Source organism: Condylura cristata, unplaced genomic scaffold (genome assembly GCF_000260355.1).
Source record: "Condylura cristata isolate star-nosed mole 26May11 unplaced genomic scaffold, ConCri1.0 scaffold00022, whole genome shotgun sequence".
NCBI lineage: Eukaryota > Metazoa > Chordata > Mammalia > Eulipotyphla > Talpidae > Condylura > Condylura cristata.
The window spans coordinates 31,749,592-31,769,313 of NW_004567123.1; the positions used below are offsets into that span (position 1 = coordinate 31,749,592).

General features: G+C 54.2%; 1 protein-coding gene across 1 annotated transcript; it reads left to right on the plus strand.

Moving 5' to 3' along the window:
* MOCS3 (molybdenum cofactor synthesis 3) lies at positions 1 to 2,076 on the plus strand (the record flags this gene model as incomplete). The annotated part of the gene is made up of 1 exon (XM_004687052.2): positions 1 to 2,076. A coding segment is annotated over one exon (1,068 nt), but the record flags the coding sequence as incomplete, so codon positions are not given.
* Between the last annotated feature and the right edge of the window lie 17,646 nt (positions 2,077 to 19,722).

Sequence of the window (19,722 nt, forward strand, 5' to 3'; positions counted from 1 at the left end):
GTGGGCCGCCTGGGCCTCGTGGACTACGACGTCGTGGAAATGAGCAACCTGGCCCGCCAAGTGCTGCATGGCGAGACGCTCGCCGGCCAGGCCAAGGCCTTCTCGGCCGCCGCCGCGCTGCGCGGCCTCAACTCGGCGGTGGAGTGCGTGCCCTACGCCCAGGCGCTCACGCCCACCACGGCGCTGGACCTGGTCCGCCGCTACGACGTGGTGGCCGACTGCTCGGACAACGTGCCCACGCGCTACCTGGTCAACGACGCGTGTGTGCTGGCGGGCCGGCCCCTCGTGTCGGCCAGCGCGCTGCGCTTCGAGGGCCAGGTCACAGTCTACCACTATGACGGTGGGCCGTGCTATCGCTGCGTGTTCCCCCGGCCGCCCCCAGCGGAGACCGTAACCAACTGTGCGGATGGCGGGGTGCTGGGGGTGGTGACCGGGGTCCTGGGTTGCCTGCAGGCGCTGGAAGTATTGAAGATCGCTGCAGGCCTGGGCCCCTCCTACAGTGGCAGCTTGCTGCTCTTCGATGCCCTGAGGGGCCATTTCCGCTCTATTCGGCTGCGCAACCGCAGGCCTGACTGTGCCGCTTGCGGGGAACAGCCCACGGTGACTGACCTGCAGGACTACGAGGCCTTCTGCGGCTCCTCGGCCACCGATAAGTGCCGCCCCCTGCAGTTACTGCGTCCAGAGGAGCGAGTGTCCGTCACTGACTATAAGCGACTCCTGGATTCTGGGTCTCCCCACGTGCTGCTGGACGTCAGACCTCAAGTGGAAGTGGACATCTGTCATTTGCCTCATGCCTTGCACATCCCTTTGAAACATTTGGAACGGAGGGATGCGGAGAGCCTGAAAGTCTTAGGAGAAACACTCCGGGAAGGAAAGCAGGGCTTGCAGGAAGGGGCAGCGCTCCCCATTTATGTGATTTGCAAACTGGGCAATGACTCCCAGAAAGCCGTGAAGGTCCTGCAGTCCTTGGCAGCAGCCCAAGAGTTAGACTGCCTCACAGTTCAGGACGTTGTGGGGGGCCTCATGGCCTGGGCTGTCAAAGTGGATGGGTCATTTCCACAGTACTGAGGTGACATATGCCCTGAGAGTGATGTGGATTGAATGCGCGTTACCCTAAAGATAACATTGTTTTCCTTCCCGGCTGTAATGTGCCCGAGTGCCCGGGAGTCTGCAGTACCTGTGAGCCGCAGACTCTTGGACGCTTGGACTTCTGCGTGGTCATTTATTGTATGGCTTAGTTATTAACCACCCATTGGCCGTTAGTTAATGCACTGTTTCTGAGCCTTTCGGCTGTTGGAAGGTGTCTTGAAAAGTGGATGCAGTTTGTAAGTGGCAGGATTTTGTGTTTTGAACTGCAGACGATTTGCCTGTCCTGCCCCCCTCTCCCCTCTCCCCCAACCACAAACTATATTCTCGGCCTGAAAAGGTGTAATAAACTTAGTGTTACTGGGTCAGTCACAGATGAGACACTGAAGGTTAGTTATTGTTTACCAGGATATTTTGGGGGTCCTATTTCTAGTACAAGTGGTAGAATGTGTCCTTCTGAAATCAGTGTTTAAAATTAAGTTGTTTAGTTATCTGAAAAGTAGTCATTCTACTAAATATTTTGGATTATGTCCAAGAGAGATATTTAGTTTAGCAAAGGAAACCACCTTTAGTCTGTCCTTTCTCTTAAAAATTGTTGGTTTTTCAGTGTTTCCACACATGTAACATCGTCTAAATTGTATACTGTTTCAACTTTGAAACTTCCAAATCTAAGCCCCAATCTTCCTCCTCCTCTTTGATGAAAACCACCCTGTGTCTGGATAATTGCACAATGGAAGGAGCTGGTACTTTGGAGAGAACAGACGGGTCCTGCACTTGGCTTGCTGACTAGTGGGGTCCCCTCTCATTCAGTGCTGAGTGTGGGGCTGCAGCCAAAAGCAGCTCTAGGATTTTGTTGACATCTGTATTTTGTGTTTTTCATTTGTATCGTATGTGTAGGTGAATCAGCTTAGGTGGTTAAAGCTCCAAAGAAACTTTTTTAAAAAGATTTATTTATTTATGCATATAGAACTGGGGTACAGGCCAGAGGTGCAGAGGCGGTGAGAGGAGTCACCAGAGACAATGAGGAGCAGAACAGTCCACTGCTGAGGGGAGCAGCGGGCGGGTCAGGAGAGGTCTGCCGGCCCTGTGGGTCACCTCCGGGGCGGGGATGGAACTCATGCTGAAGTGGCTTTAGCTTCTGAGTGCTGTGCTTTAACCCGCTGCGCCACCAGGGAGGGCCCCTTTTTTGCTCATTTTAATGTCATATAAATTTAATATCCTGTAAAGTGATTTAAAATGGCAATTGAATTTCAAGACTGAAATTGAAATGGTGGTTCTACATGCATTATCCTCTCTCTTTGGCCTTTCCTTGTGTTTTGGTGAATTAGCAATTGCATAATTTCTTAGGAAAATGCGCCTGCGTAATAGACAACCAGAGGGTGACGCAGAGGAGTGGTGAGGAAGTGAGGGCTGCCACACGATGTGTCGGGCATTTGCGCCCACAGTGGTTGAGGCTGGATCAGACCCATAAGTTAACCTCCAATAACAGCAGGAAAAAAGAGTAGTAAAATAAACAGATTTAAGTTTTAAAATAAAACTACTGAAAATAGTTGATTAGTGGTGATTCTCTGAAAAACATTTCTAGTTAAAACATTTATTTACAATTAAAAGCAAAAGTATATTCTCAAGACATCAGCACAAGCTGGACATTGTGATCCTGCATTTAGTTTGGAAAAATGTTTAGTCTTTAAGAAGCCATCATGCTCATGGTCAAATTCTGACAGCTTAAAAGTTACACACTAAATGCAAAGTAGTAATGTGGGTTTGACCCTGGAATAGAAAAGGCTGGAAAAACGGAACACCGAGTAAAATCTGTAGTGTAGTTGTCAGCAAGGCATCCATGCCAATCTCTTAGTTTTGACAAGTACACCGCGGATAAGGAAGATTTTCACACCGGGAGCAGCCTAGGGAGGGTGTACAGGACACTCTACTCTCTTTGCAACTTTATTTTTTAAAAAGCAATTTAAGAGCAAAACTCCAAAAGGTACCTACAGAAAATATACTTCCCCCACGCTAACACCCGTCCCTTCAGCTCACTCCCTGGAGATGGCGCCTGCAGCTCATTGCTCTTGCACGTACGTATGTGTCTGCACCCCGAGAAGCCACATGGCACTTACACCCTCTACACTTCCATTTTCACTCCCTGCTGCCCCAGCCCCAAACCCTGACTGCTGTGGCCTGTGGACTTCCCCAAGGGAGCTCACAGTTTGAGTTACGTTGTTCTTCCATCCTTTGCAATTGCCCAGATAATTCCCCTCATTTGAAAGTGGGACCAGCACTGGTGTGGTCCAGACAGGAGGGGGGCCCCATTCCAGCCTTAGCCAGGCAGAAGGCGCCACTCTGGAGTCCTGCCTGCTGGGCCTGTCCGCGGTGGGCCGAGGCAGCCTGCTCCCCTGTGACCCTGTGGCCTTGGCATGCGGGTGGCTGTGTCCTGTGGTTGCCCTGCACAGTGTGAGAGGGGCGAAGGGGCGAAGGATGCTTCCAACAGACCCACTTGTCGCCGTGTTAAGTCACTCAGCGAACATAGCTGCGTCTCAGTCTAATCGCCACTGTTTCTTGGGTTGCTCTGAGCTCTTTCCACAAATCACGAAAGCCACAGTCCAGGAAGGATGGGGAACATGGTCATGCTCACTGTCCACTCAAAGAAACCAGGGCCCTGATGGATGAGCTCATGTTCCAAGGGTCACAGTCAGGGCTGAAAGGAAAGGGGGGCCTGGTTCAGAACCAACACTGGTAACCCGCATCCCTGCCTCCAAAGATGGGTCCCAGCTGTCCTCAGCCTTTGTAACAGCTGCTGGTGTCCTGCACTCCATTGCCTTGGTGCTGATGGCTTCAACTGCTGAGCCTTTGAGGAGGACAAGGCAGGTGTCGGTGGATAAATCCCCCAAGCTTCTGACTCCTGGAGGGAGACCATTCTGGGCTGTGACCTTTGGTCTCCCAGGGGACCCCAGTGACACAGCTGTTCTCAGGGGCACCTTCCTGTTCATGCTTCTCCCCAGCCCTCTCCCGGAGCTTCCCAGATAGCCCAAATCCCCCCAGCCCTGAGCTGGAGGCCTCGTGGCACTCGGCAGTCCTTTTATTACTGATGAGTGTTCAGTGGGGTGGACTGGGTTGTTTGCTTAGTCAACTGTCCAGGAACATCCAGGGTGTTTCCCCTTTCCCGCTTGGGGCGATCCTAAAGAAAGCTGCTAGGAACCTAAGTAAGTCATCTCTATCCATTTTATTTTCACTTTTCAAGATAAAGTTCCTATAAAATGTTTCCTCCCGCCACTATTTAGTCTAAAATTTGGGTGTCTAGTTTAAGTAGGGAAACTCTAAATGGCCTTTTCTAGTGCTTAGACCAACTGTCCTGAGCTGCTCAGGCTACTGAGAGCAGCCCCCGGTGGGCTCAGAGTTTTGCATGGGAGGACAGACTAAATTGGCCAGTTAATGCAAAACGAAGGGCTGCCTTGAAGGGGTAGAACACAGAAGCTCAGCCATAAGATGCTTGCCTGGCCTGATTTGCCGACATCTGGAGATCACAGCTCAGCCCAGCTGATGTGGCAGATGGAGGCTGGAGAAAGGCCCAGAGGCCACGCGGGGCACACTGGTGCTCGCCACGCCTGAGGAGATTGGAAGAATGTGCTGCGGGAGAAGAAAGGCTATTGAATGGGGCGGGTGACAGGTTACACCTCCTTCTGTTTCTTAGCCAGAGGCAGCCGCAGGGTCTTGATTCAGCTTCTCCCTGGCCTCCTTTGAACATTTTCTGGGCCCTTTCTTGGTGCCAGCCCTGGGGTGCCACAGTGAATGAGGTAGACACTCTGCTCCCAAAGCCCATGTTAGCGTGGGAGACAAGCACTAAACGTCGAGGTCCCCAATCTGAACCAGCCACACAATCTGCAGGACCTCTTGTTCAAAATCTATGAATGGGGGTGGAGCCGGGGTGGGGGTGGAGCACAGAGCATCCTACAGCTGAGCAATTTCCCCTGGCACCTGAGCACACTGCATTTTTGCAAGGGATTGCCTTGGCATTATCATGATCTTCATGGGCCCAAGGAATCCCAGCTCCACACGCTGCCCTCCCCCACCCCGCCTTGCTGTAGCCGCCCCTCTGAAAGGGGCACCCCCATCCTGCCCCATCCCTCATCCTCTGAAAGAGGCCGGACCTCGGGCTCATCCTTGCCTCCTCTCTTGCTCTTCTCTCCATGCCCCATCTGTCGTCGAATCCGGTTGGTTCTCCCTTCGAGTCACACCCAGAATCTGCCCAGTTCCTTCTGGCAACACCAGACACTGTCACTCCTAGCCCAAACCACAGCATCCCCGCGGCCTGGACCTCCTGTGGCAGCCGGGGAATCTGTGATCACCCAGCTGGTGTCCTGTCAGCTCCGAACCCTGCCTGGCTCCCACCTCCCTCAGAGTAAAAGCCAAACTACTCAGAGATCTGCCATCTGCCTTCCTCTCTTTTCCAGCCTGGTCTCCTCCAGCTCACTCTGACCCAGCCTCCCCGCCCCCAGCCCCCACAGATGCCTGCCTCAGGGCCCTTGCACAGGCCTTCCTTCCGCCCTGCCCAGATGTCTCTTTCTCAGGGGACTCACCCCTAACTTCTTAATTGAAATGATTAAAAAATGGAAAATGCAGGTCCTCCCTGATGGCGCAGTGGGTTAAAGCACAGCACTAAGGAGCTGAAGCCGCTTCCGCATGAGTTCAATCCCCGCCTGCCCCAGAGGGGATCCACATGGCGCGGCAGACCTCTCCTGACCCGCCCGCTGCTCCCCTCAGCAGTGTACTTCATCGATCTGCCTGTTCTGCTCCCCACTCTGTCTCTGGTGAAGCCTCTCGCCGTCCCTGAGCCTCTGGCCTGTACCCCAGTTCTATATGCACAAATAAATAAGTCTTTAAAAAAAAAAAAGGAAAATGCAGTTGCAGGGGGCACCTTCCTTGGGGGTCTCCTGCTTTGTCCCCCCCCTGCGTGTTACCCTCTGGCACCCTGTTTCCCGTCTGTCCCCTGCTGTCTCTGTCATCAGAACCCCAGCTCTGTGCGGGTGGAGACTTGTGCCTACTTTGTCCCCTGCTCTATCCTGCTGGCCAGGAACAAGGCAGGTGCTCAAGGAACATTGGTCACGTGACAGACCTCGGGCAGCCATCTTCTGTCTGAAGAAGGGTTTGGGATAACGGATGACCCGTTAGGAAACCTGCGTTTGAGTCTGAGTGAGGGGCCTGAGTGAGTGGCCCCGCAGCCTGTCCGCCTCCAGTATGGCGATGAGGGGCCAAGCAGCTCACTACTCCTCCCGCCAGAGCAAAGTGCCTTGGAGGCTGTATCCACACATTCTTTGAAAATGTCAGTGGTTATGAGTCATGGATGAAGGATCAAACCAAGCAGCTGGCCTGGGAGCCAACTCCATGACTAAATGTCCCCCATGTGATGTGAACAGTCAGCAATGACCCCCCGCCCCAGCAGAAGGAACAGCACTTTCACTGGGGCACCTGACCCACGCGGCCGTGGCCAGGCAGGACCAGGGCAGGAAGTGCAGGTCAGAGCGTGACCTTCGGGCATTTCTGTCTGGAGCGTGGCCCCAGTTCTCTGAGTTTCCCTGTGTATGGAATGTTCAGTCAGTGATGTTTGCTGATCATTGAGTTGGGCTGGAGATGCTGGGGTGGGGGGTGGCTGGCAAACACACAGCAGCTCAGAGCAGGCAAGAGAAAGCGCCCTTGGCCTAGGTCAGGGGGGACGAGAAGGGGAGCCCTGGCCTAGGTCCGGGGGGGAGCAGGGGCGGCGGGAGGGCTGGGGCCTGCGCCTTGGTGCGCAGTGTGAGGGCTGTCAGAGGCGGCATCCAGGTGGGGGCTGCAGCCAGTTGCCAGCCAGGGGCAGTTCTGGGCAGGGAGTCCAGCCAGGACAAAGGCTCCGAGGAGGGTCAGTGCTTTTGAGGCCAGAGGCCAGTGTGGCTGGAGTGGGATGAGGGAAGGGGAGGGGCAGGACAAGGTCGGGGCAGCGGGCTTGTGGCCTGCTGAGAAATTTGGGTTGTCTTCTATGGACTGTCATGGTGGACACAGGGCCCAGGAGTGAAGGGGTGTCCTCTTTCCTGTGTCTTGAGGGGGGCACAGTAGAAGGCCTGCTGGAGCAGGAAGGCCCCAAGTGGTGCCCTCAAGCCTGCATATGAGCCCAGGAGAAAAGCAGGCTGGCGGGCCCTGCCATACTGGGAGGGCAGGAAGGGGTCCCCGAGGGGGCCGGCTTGAGCCCTTCATTCTCATTGGGCTCCGCTGTGCGGAGGGTTGGTGGCTCACGCTGCGCTTCTCCAGCACCGTGGGGCCACTGCTGGGCCTGGGGACACCCTTCTTGGAAGTCTTCAGTCTCAGAAGAAAGGGAGTTGGGGGCCCGCCCCTGAATAAGCCTCAGAATTAAGAGACCAGCTGCGGATCTGCAGCTGCAGTGCCAGGAGGGGGCGCTACTTCACCTTTTACTGGTGGACGTTTGTCCCTGTGGACGCTTTTTAAATAAAAAAGAACATTTGAGAAAGGAAACATTTTATAATTTACTTTTAGAATTAATTCATACTTTATCGTTTAGAGTTACAATACTGCTGCATTGCACAGGTAAAAATTAATTGACACTTCTGTTAAGTGTTCTTTAAAATTTTTCCACCATTTTTTATTGTGGTAGCAGCAGTTTACAGTGCTGCATGTGATCTCGGGCGACGGCTTCGCGCCTCCGCAGCTGTATGGTACCACACCTGACACACTCTCATTTCAGTTTTAGCCATAATATTCGTGAAATTGTAGCCTTGCTGTACCGGCTAGACTTTCCTCTCAGCACATTGAAAGAATTACATCGCAGCACTGCCCCCCACACCTCCTCAGCATCCCTCGATACACTTCCTGTAACCTTATGAGGTGGCAATATCATCACTCCGCTTTACAGACCCAGACTCCCAGGTGCAGGTTACAGGGCCTGTCCCAGGCCCCAGGGAGGCAACTACCAGAGGCGGGATTCGAACCTGGGCTGTGGGCCATGGTTGCCTCTCACCTCTGACCCCCTGGGGAGCAGAGCAGACTGCGCATGCCCAGATGTGTGAGCCAGTCTTTCCTAACCTCAGGTGCGTGTACCCGTGTTTCTCAGGGGCTGTCGCCCGACTCTGCACTCCCTTCTCTGGGAAAGCGTTCTGAGCAGGGCGGGCTGTGAGCTTGACCTGGTATGGCTTTTTTTTTTTTTTAATAAAGTAAGTATGTAGATACATTATTATGAATTCACTTTTCCCCCAACAAAGGAGACCCTAGTAAAGGTACTGGGCCTCCCTGGTGGTGCAAGGGGTTAAGTGCAGCACTATGAAGCTGTCTGCAGCCACTGCAGCACGAGTTCAAGCCCCAGCCAGGGAGGGACCCACAGGGCGCGGCAGACCCCTCCTGTCTCTCTGCTGCTCCCCTCAGCAGTGCACTTTGTCAGTCTGTCTGTTCTGCTCCCCACTCTGTCTCTAGGCAATCTTCTCTCCGCCGACATCTCTGGCCTGTACCCCAGCTCTTACATGCCTAAATAAATACATCTTAAAAATATGTTGTAGGTTCAAGAATTAAGCTTTAGATGTATTAACTTGCCTTTGAACTTTATTTATTATTTTTTAAAGAGTTATTTATTTTTGCGTACAGAACTGGGGTAGAGGCCAGAGCTGCAGGGGCAGTGAGAGGACTCCCCAGAGACTGAGTGGGGAGCAATGCTGCATCCTAACCCACTGTGCCCCAGGGAGGGTCTCTCCTCTGACCTTTAAATGGTGAGGTTTGCAGTGTTGAAAAGCATCAAGCCATATGGAAAGGTAAAGACTCGAAGTCAGTCCCCCCGCCCTGGCCCTCAGCTGCCAGCGCAGACCTAAGACTCCCCAGCTCTGCATACTCTTCCACACGTTGCTCTTCTTGTTTAACAATATACCGCTGAGAATGTTCCAGATCAGTACGTGGACACAAGCAGCTCCACCGCTGATTCGCTGATGCACGTGCCGTCTCTGCTAACCCGATCTTGTCTCCTTTGGTGTTTCTCTGGGGCAGCCTGCTGAAACCCAGGCGTCTCTTCTCAGGAAAGAAAGGTTTTTAAAGGCAGAGAAAGCAGAGAGCTGGACACGCAGTTCTCTCCCTGGAGGCTGCGGGAGGCAGGGGGGTCGGTCCTAACTGGTGTCCAGGCTTCTGTGAGAAGTGGCAGTGGGTGCATGCTGAGATATGTACCTGCTTATTTTTTGTAGGCTGCAATTTCTGGGCGTAGATCTCAGTTTTATGCCTTTATATAACAAGTATGTTTATAAAAATAACACTAGCCCTAGTGGGTGGTAGCAAGGGTCAGATTAGACCAAGGCAGAATTCTTGTTTCTATTGGCATTCACACGGGAGGAACAGGTAGGCACAACATACCTGAAAAAGCACGTCAGCTGTGAAGGGGTCTATTTTGGTGACTGATAGGAGGGGCTTGTGGGTGGTGACTTCTAAAAGGGGGCCGGTAAATCTGCAGGGGGGATGACATTTGAGTTTGAGGCTTGACGAATGAGAAATAGCCAGGCAGGAGATGGCCAGGTAGGAGATGGTGTGGGTTAAAGCAGAATTCTTTTTCATGCCTAGATTATCCAAGTTTTGGGATTTCTTTCTAAGTTGAGGCTGAAGTTGTGGTGATATCCCCTGCCAATGTGGAAGGATCCAGAAGAGTGAACTGAGTGAAGGGGAGCCTTAGGGACAACGTCTTCCAGATGTATGGATATTTTGGGGTTCTTTCCTCCTTTATGGAACTTCACTTGACTAGGTAGTTATTATTACCGCAGGAAAGGTTGGTCTTGGCCCGGCTTGCAGTTCTCGAAGTGACCAATAGGTGGGGGTGAAGGACAAGGAACAGCCCGCCTTTTGCGGTCTCCAGACGTCGCAATGCAGGGTCAGCCCCGAGTCCCGCCCCGCCGCTGGTGGTGGGCATGCCAGCTTCTGGTACATTAGTGTCTGAGCTCACAGCTCCAAAGGAGGACTTTCAGGGGGGCTTTATGAAGCACCCGAGGCTACAAAGGAATCTCAAAGTTTGCTTGCAAGCAGATCTCTCCACTGCTTCCCTCCTCCCCTCCCCAGCACTAAAAAAATTAAGGGTCCAAAGACAAACTTAAATGAATGGAAAAGTCAGGGTATGAGAAACACGTGCCCTTTTATAATGCTCTTTTGTAATACATCATCAGTGTACAGAAAAATTCCATGAAGCTGAGCTATTCAAGTGCTTCTACCTATTCTCAGGTGATATCACTTGCTCATAAGCCTACATTCCCGGCTGTATCAGAAAAAGCAAGTCCTAGAGAAGTGGCTCGATAAGTTCCCTCGTGTATTTTGTCTATTTATTTATTGCTCTCCGTCTAAGCAATTCCAGCACTCAGCCGTGGTCGCCAAGAGCACCTTTATAGTGCGCGCAATGCTGAGCTTCCCCAGTAGAGGGCGCCAGCGGCTCGGCTGCGTCTCCCTCCACCCACTTTTAGTCCTGGAGGCGGAGCAGGGCCTCAGGTCCATCCCCGGACTCTCGTCCTGCGCGGCCTAAGCTACCCAGTCTACCCAGTCAGCCATTCTCGGGACTCGTGGAAAGAGCCGCCCAGAGGTACTTGCGCTTCCTGTTGGGTTGGACACGATAAGAAACGGGCTACTGCAGCCACAGTGTCGCGGTGTAGGGAGAGGCGCGAGTCCAGGTGGACGCGAGTGAAACTGACCTGTGTGACGTCAGGTGCCCCTGAAGCTGGCAGGACATTGTTCCCAGGCGCCTGAGCCTAGGTGTGTCCGCTCTTCGGTCTCCCACCCCAGCGAGGCTGACTTGGGTTTTCTGTTACTATATGGAAACATCGTATTTCTGCCTAGTACCATAGTCATTTCAATTTGTACAAAATGGCTTTAGGAAAAAACTGTGACTCCAAATCTGCTCTTTGCCGGGGAACCGTAGGGCATGATCTCACTAATCCTCCCCCACTCCACACAGTCCTTGGAGGAAGGCTCAGCGGTTATTCCCGCTTTCCAGATGGGGCGACAGCGCCCAGAGAAGTTAGGTAACCGCTCCTGCTGGTAGATGCAGAGGGCAGGTCTTTACCCCAGCAGAGAGGAGGCCATCTGGCCTTCTCAGGTGGCCAGAGCTGCTCATGGCAGTAGAGAAAGTAGGGGTGAGCTGCGGAGCCGCCAGGGACTGTTCCCCCACGTTTATTATCTGCTAATGAAAAGATCTCCACATTGTGTTTCTGCCAAGCCTGTGGTAAGGAAGTGCAAACTTGCATTTGTGATTAGCAGCCCTTGCCATGCTGACAAGTGAAAAATGTGTGAAAGTCCCTTGAAATGTTAGAAAAACCCAGGCTGCAGCAGACCCTCTTCTCTGTGCATGCTGTCAATTTATCAGACTTTTCCTCTGCTGCCCGTTGGTTTAGGGGAGTAATTAATGGTAACAGCAGCGACTGCTATTTATTGAGCACCTACTGAGAGCCTGGTACTCGCTCGGTGCTTTATGCTCTTTATTTCATGTAGTCCTCATGTCACCCCAGCATGGTGGGTACTATTGTTCCTTTTATTTATTTTTTTTAAGATTATTTATGCATGCAGAACTGGGGTACAGGCCAGAGGGTGGGGGAATTCACCAGAGACAGAGCGGGGAGAGAACAGGCAGATCCACTGAAATAGACTGCTGAGGGGAGCAGCGGGGAGACAGGAGAGATCTGCTGCGCCACGTGGGTCAGCTCCCGGGCTGCAGATCAAACTCCCGCTGCAGTGGCTGCAAGTTGTTTTATCATGCTGCACTTAACCCGTGGCGCCATGGGCGCGGGGTGGAGGGGGAGCTTTATTTTTTTTAAAAAACAGGATGAACTAACTGCTCAGGGAAATGAACTTGACATCCTCTGACTCCAAAGTGTATTCTGGAATCTGCTACACTTTTTGACATGCCAGGTTGTTCCTTAAGGATGTTATGTTCATTGACCCTTCTGAGGACCAGAGTGCTGAGTGTTAAGTTTGGCTTCAGGCTGCTATAGTTGACAGGACCTTTCCTTGACTTCCATTCTGATTCAGTTATGTATCAGTCAGATAAAATGACAGAAACCCAATTTATTGGATCATATGAGTGAAAAGTCCAGAGATAAGGTTTTAGCCCTGCTGATCCCAACAACTTATTGCTCATGTTGGAAGCTACTTTCTCATTCTCCTCATCCCTTGGTTCTGTTTCTTCTGCATTGGCTCCATTCTTGAGTTCCCATCTCTGAACCAGTAAGAGAGAGAGCCTTTGAAAGGGCTCATAGAGCCCAACATCCTCTTGGAGGATGGATACCTGGACCGTGGCAGCTCTAAGGTGCCCTCTGCTCCCCGTTTTCCTATTCCACCCCCTTCATCGTGTGCCTTATATTTTTATGGTTACCTCATGGTCCAAAAGGGCTGTCAGAGATCCAGCAGTCACACATCCTTATTCCAGAATTGGGAAGAACAGAAAAGGGACCATCTTTTCCCTTTCAATGAGCCTCTTTAGGGTCCTCGTCAAGACTTTGCTTACATCTAGCTGGCTAGAACTTTTCATTTGGCCAGGTTTAGCTGCAGGGCAGGCTGGAAAATAGCCTTTACCCCCAGTGGTAGCATGCAGCGATAAAACTGGGGTCCTGTTAGTTAGGAGGAAGGGAAGAGTGGATGATGAGTGAGTTACTAGTGTTTTTGTCTCAGAGGTCTTTTGTCTCATGTGGGTGGGCTTCAAGTGCCTGTTAGCACTGGTACCCTGGTGAGACGGCTATTCTAGAAAGAACTCTGTGTCAGAGGTCAAATGTTCTGATTGCTAACTCCAGTCTGGTGCTAACTTGTTGTGTCCATCGGGTTGCCTTCTGTGTCTCAGCTTCTCTAACAGCAAGCAGAGAGAGTAATTACATCAATTGGATACGCCTCTCATTGCAGGCTGCACCTGCCTAGGCAGCAGCAGGCTGATCAGACTCATCTCGGTTTTCCTGGGGGCTATTCTGGGGTCAGCATTGAATTCTAAATGTTAATTCCTGCAAAGCCCAGGGTCCGGGGCAGGCCAGGATGGCTGGTCACTCTCAGGAGCAGTAACTTACATCACAGAGACTTGCATTGTTTGCAGGGGTGGGATAGGGATGGGGGGGACCCTGGGTGGGCTTAGCAGCTTAGCGAGGTCTTCAAGGACCTAAGCAGGCTCTTTACATTTTTCGGAAGGTTTCCTTCGTTTACCTCTCCATCCTGGCTCTTCATGACCGCCCAGCCACCTGTTGTCTCGGGTGGGGCTTTCTAGAACGTGTGGGGTTGGAGGGGGCATGTGGTTATCAAGGGCTGCTCTTACGTGATGTGCAAGGGAGGAAGCGTGATCTGCAGGGGGATCCTGGAGTGTGCCAGTGTAGACGTGACTCAGCTGGAGTCTGACTTCAGCCTTACGCGGCAGGAGCCATGAAGCATCCATACACCCCTGGGCCAGTTGGTCCTCGAGGCCTGGGCTGAGAGGGCTTCTGCAATGGCCAGTGATGCTTGGCTGCTGCTGCTTTGTGGAGTGGAATGTAACACTGCAAGCATCTCTGGATGCTGTGATGCCCTGGGAAGTTATGGCAACATGCTGGCTGGGGGGCCCGGGCTGAGTGCACAGGCAGGACACCCAAGAATCTTCCACCCATGTCCCCACTCCGCAACGTCTAGGCAGAGGGCTTCCTCTTCTCAGTGGGAATGTCCCTGGCGACCTCAGACAGCTTCCCCTGGGCCTTACCAGCCGGGCCTGGCTCATGCCTTCCTGCCACCTCCCGGGAGCCTCCCGTCACGCACCACAGACAGTGATGGGATTCCCTTGGTTGACAAAAGCCTGGACCTGGGGTGTGGGGAGCTGCTGATGGAAAGACAGAAAAAAGGCTTTAGAGGGCAGTCAGCAGTGTGCACCCCCAAATACCAGAGGAGGTGAAGTCTGAGCGTTCATCACAGCTCTGTGCACACAAGTGGTTGTTCCTTCTTCCCATCTGTAGATTTTGCCTGGTTCCTGCAGGTGTATGTTAGACCTTCAATGGCGAAGAGGGAGCTCTTGGAACTCTCCCAGCTCCTGCCCTTGAAATTCTGGGCAGGTAAGGGCTCAGCGGGAGAGGGCGAGTGGGGCTCACACCGAGCCTTTGCTGGGGACTACAAATCAGCCTCAGGGGCTGTGCTTTCAGGCCGCAGGCTCTTAGAGCCCAGCCCACACCCCCATGGGCTAAGATGAAGTAGCAGGGGCACCCCTCCTGCTGGCCCTCAAAAACCCTGGTTGACTGGTACCTCTGGGCCAGGTTTATGATTCCTGCTGTGCAGAGACTGATTGAGGAGAGGCCAGGAGAGCAGGGAGGGGCTTCTGGAAACATCCAGGCTGGGGAGGATGGGGCTGGCCTACTGGCGGGGGCGGGAGGCAGAGTTTCGAGAATAACATGGCTGGGTGGGGGCGTAAGGAAAAGACAGAGGGCCCAGGTAGGCGTGGGGAGGAGTATTGTTTATTTTTTTTCGGGAGGAGAGCATGTGAGGCCGTATCAGCCAGTTAGGAAAGACCCCCAAGCTTCTACACGGAGGAGGCATTTCCCATGTCAGCGTCTTTATGGAGAGACACCCTCTAAGCCACGCTTCTGTTGAATGAACGTGTCATCTGGAGGATACTAGGAACTGTTTGGGGCCCTGCAGATGTAACAGTACGCTTGCTGGGAAACCAGGACCCGCCAGGTAATCCTGCCCTCGGCTACAGTCTTACGGGTTGTTCTATTCTTCAAGCCGGACCGATGGATAGCTTTATATTCATTTCAACAAATATATTTATTTGGGCATTTATTGGTCTTTTGGGTAAGCAGCGTGTTCTTTTCAGAAAAGGATCAAAAAAAATCTTTAAAGCCCTGTTTTATGGTTGCAAAACAAGGTCCCACAGTAAATTTTCATATGTTTGATTCAGAATACAAGGAATTTGATGGCTGACTGAGCTCACGTGGTAGAGAGTTTCCAGGCAGAAACCCCAGGGGTCTGGGTGGGTACGGTCTACCTGCCGCCCTTGGGGTGCCAGCGAGCACAAGCAGATGCTGATGAGATTCAGGCCAGATGCAGATGAACAAGCAGGGCAGGTGTGTGTATGTGTGTGTGTGTCTGTGTTTTCTGGGTTCTGTGCACTGATTCACTTACTGAGCCTCTACTGTGTGGGGGCACGGGCCTGGACTGGGGGAGCCGCCATGTGGGGGCCTGGTCCTGGACTGGGGTGCTCTGAGGAGCTCCTGTCCTGGTAAAGCTGACCTTCTAGTAGAGAGAGAATGGCCACGGTTAGATGTGTGCTGTAACAGGCTCTAGAGAAGGCGAAGCTGGATGATTTAGTTGGGTTTGTTAGCATTCGGCCCAGGATGGGGAGATAATGCCACTGAAGGGGTGTCTTACTAACCCACGGATCCCCAGGAGGGCATCACATCCTGGGGGGGGGTGCCTTGTGGGAAGCCAGCTGGGTCTGGGCAGAGGTGGGGGGTGGAGCAAATGCCGCCACACTGGGGTTTCTGTGGGTAGGGCTGGGTGACATAGGGGAGCAGTCTGCGCATGGGCTAGTTTGGGTGAAGGCTGCGGGCCTGACCGAGGGGCTGTCCCCCACGTCTGGTAATGGGACTGGGATGGGGGAAGTGGCCCGGCGCGTGAGAGCCTGAGGGAGTGGGGGGCTGTGGGGTGAGGTCTGGATGGGGCTTGTATTTGGAAGCACACCCCTCCTCTGGGAGGGCCTGTCCCTTTGCGTCAACAAGGCCCAGACGACCAGGCATCAGAAGACATGGTGGTTACCTTGGGCCAGAGGGAGAGATGCAGGTGCTGTGGACGAGTCTTAGGGAAGAGTCTCCCAGACCTGGAGAACAGAGTAACCATAAAGGCCCGGAGCTGGATCTGTTTAACAACTAGAAAAGAGGTTGGTGCTGCTGGAAGGGAGACATGAAGGGGAGCCAAGGACCCCAGGCCGGGAGGTGAGGCTGAGAGGCCTGGCTGAGCGGGGTGGACTCGCAGGGCTGGGAGGGGTGATCTGTGCAGAAGCGAACGAGGTCTGGCTTGAGTTCTAGAAGTCCCTCTGCTGTACAGAGACTGGATGAGGTGGCCAGGCAAGCAGGGAGGGGCTTCTGGAACCATCCAGGCTGGAGAGGACGGAGCTGGCCCACTGGTGGGGGCGGGAGGCAGTCTCGAGGATAACGGGGCTGGGTGGGGGCATAAGGAAAAGACAGGGAGCAACAGAGGGCCCAGGGAGGCGTTGGGAGGAGTCTTATTTATTTTTTTCGGAAGGAGAGCGTGTGAGGCCGTATCAGCAAATGGGGATCACGTGGAAGCAGGCGTCCTGGTGCTGATGCGTCCCCTGCGCCCCAGCCGCACCCCCACTCCACATCCCACTAGCACAGAATCGCGCAGAAATACTTTGTGCATGAAATTATCGACACCTCTCAGGACAAACGTTTCTGCCATTTGGGTTGTTTCTTCCCAGCTGTTTTCATGCAGCCTGTTGCGAGAAAGGTCTCTGGGCTGTGTCACTTTGCAAGGCTGAGTTTTCTCCCTGGGAGGCTGTTCCCAACAGGGGATGTCTCCATGTCCACCTGCTCCCTCCTAGTTGGGGGGGAGGGGCGTGGGGGGGGCTTTCCGTCTCTGGGTCTCTGCACTAGCTGTCCACTGGGCTCCCAGCCCAGAGTCCTTCCTGCCTCCCGTGAGCCCTTCCTCCTGTCCCCCGCCCCTCTGCCAGCTCACCCCCTCCTGACCATTAGAAATTTAATTCCCCTTTCACCGACTGTCTCCCCCCATCACTGTGGGCTCCACGAGGGGATCAGCTTGGCCCCTGAAATGCTCTGTGGGGGGTGATGAGGGCGGCCATCCTGACGGGTGTCCAGCAGCTGCGGGGGCCAGTACTCACCTCCTGTGCTTCACTGGGCACTTGGTGGCCAGCTAATGCTGCCTCCCTGGGATACTCAAGGGGAGCAGGCTGGGAACAGGGGAGCAAGCGGGATCGAGTCACACACACGCTGAGGCAGGTCCCGCTTTATTTAAAAGACACTGCGTTCATTGTGGATTTGGGGCATTCGTTTTGCTTTTTAAAAGTAGTGCGTGGCAATATGATCGGTCTTCATGGCTGGGTTTTTAAATGCCGAGCCCAAGGCGAGAGGTCCTGGCCCGTTTGGAGAGGGGTGTGCTGAGAATCTGAGGGTGAAAGCAGCCTGGCTAACCCTCACTTCTCTTCTTCCAGAAGCGCTGAGCGAAATCGGAGTTGGGGGACAGCTATGTAAGCTAGAAATCAGAACACCTCTGGGAAGGTCGAGCGGCTGTTCCCCTACAGCACTGATTCCCACACAGTGTGCAGCGGCCAGGAGCCGGACTGCTTGCATCGGGGTCTGAGGGGGCCCGTGAGGGCTGGGCAAGGAACTGTGTCCCCCACTTCAATCAGTCACTCAGAACCACTCTTCTGTCTGCTCTGTGCCTGGGTTTTCTGCGTCAGCTGTCGCACTGGAGGTTGCTGATTGCATGTCCCGAGGCTTCGTGAGTCTTCATGAGGGCCAAGGGCTTCAGCCCCGTGGGGGATGTGCATGTCAGGGAACCCCTCTGTCCCTGAAGTCTTGGGAGGTGTCTCAATTTGACTCCCAATGCCCCCCACCCCCCAGTGGCCAGCAGTGATCAGATGTTGCACAAGAAGATCTCAGACACATTCACACTTCAGGGACCAGTCGCTCCTCTGCACCTCCCAGGCTTTTTCCTTGGCGTCGTGGGGTGCAGGGCCCCCTCTTCTACCCAAGTGGTACTTGTTTCCCACTCTCGAGTCTCAAAGGGCTCCCTTTCGGCCTCGTGCTGTGCCAGGTTTGTGTTAGCATCTCCAGCATCTCCCTCCTCTCCGCCACGCTGGAGGGAAAAGGTCACGCCATAATCCAAGGTACCCTCACTGTGACGGCAGGGCCCCATCACTGTGACACCCTCGGGCCAGGGAACGTAAGGCTGATTAGTCGGATAACTTATGTTCCGGGCATGAGTCAGGGGAAGCAGGTGCCAGGGGAGTCTTTGACGCAGCGTGGTGATTATTTCCATGTGGCATGCCTCCCCCAGGGGAGAGTGGAGGGGCCGTCGGGAGGTCCAGGTCTCCAGGGCCAAAAGCAGATGCCTTTTCTCTTTCCGGCAACCTTTAATGTTTGTCTCCGTTCTCGTTCATTCAGCAAACATCGGCTGAGCACCTGCAGGTGCCTGGCCCTGTGCTAAGCTGGGAGTCAGAGGCAAACATCTCTGGCTGCCTGTGTGTGTATGGGGGGGCGGGAGGAGGGGCAGACATTAACTGAGCAGCAGAAAAACAAATGAGGCCATTTCAGGGGTCGGTGGGTAAGTCAATGAAGAGAAGCAGCGATGGAGGCCAGTGGGGGGGGCTGGAGGTAGCGCAGTTGTTGTTGGGGAGGTGGTGAGGAAGCCAGCAGGCAGCGTTGATGGGGTGGGCATGCCCAGCAGGGTGGGCATGCCCAGCAGAGGGTCTGCCATGTGAGGCCCCGACACGGGGTGGCGGGTGTGTGGGAACAGCAGAGTGGTCAGGTGAAGTGAGCAAAAGAGGCAGGCAGGTCAGGTCGCGGGTCAAGCAGGGGCCTGAGTTTTATTCCCACATAATGGACAGCTTCGGGGGGGGGGGGGGTTGTGCAGGGCAGTCACGTGATGCAGTTTGCGTTAATGAGTGGTTTCTGCTGCCCTCCTAAGAGAAGGCCTCGGTCAAGGCAGCAGCGGCTGGGGTGCAGGAGAAAGGGGGCTCAGAGTGGCACAGGCTGTGACCCGACCTGCAGTGAAGCCCCTCCCAGGCCTGGCACAGGGCAGGGGTGCGGGAGGCGGTGGAGAGGTGCCTAGCCATCTAGCCAGGTAGACTGTTGTGGGGGCCTGGGGTCCCCTCTCGAGAGGACGCTACCCACACGTCACAAGTTTGGGGACTGATCTGACTGGGAACTTTCTGGCTCTTTGGAGGCAGTGGGGAGGGCCTCTGGGGGGACTTTGGGTGCCATGGAGGCCCTTGGGGACGCTGGACTGTGCTGCTCACTGTGCCAGGGGCCGTGGCCATATTCCTCAAGGTTTGTGTTTAGATTTGGGGAAATGATAGTAAGCATTTATGTTCAGATACTAAAATAAATGTGGACTAAAATAAGAGCCCACCGTATGTCTTAAAGATAAAAAGAAGCGCATCCCCGCTGGTCAGCCCTGCTGACCGCCCTTGGTGTTTGTTCACCTGGTAGAGGTGCCTTGGGGGCCTGTTTGAGAAACAGGACATCGGGTGCCAAAGAGGAGAACGGGGGAAGGGAGGAAAGAAAGGGGGGCGAGAGGCTGGAGGCGGGAGCATCAGAGAGAACCCACCGAGGAAAGGCAAGGTGCACCCCAATTTCCCTCCAACCCCACTGGCCTCAGCCACGCCCCTGGGGGAGGCCCCTGGGGGGAGGCCCAGTTCCTCTCCTCAGGCTGGTCTGCCGGGAAGTTCCCCTCCCTCAGAGCCCGCCAAGGCATCTTCTTCCCCTTGCACCCCCTTTCTGTCACAAAGGCGCGTGCTCCCCACTAGACGGCAGGCAGCTGGGCTGCTGCTATTGTAGTCTCCCCGCGGCCGGTGAAGCAGATCTTAGCCGGCTACTTAATTTACACGGTGGGAAGGACAAGCCACCTCCTGCGGAGGGCGAGGCGAGGGCTGGGACGCGGGGCGGCGTCGGTGCC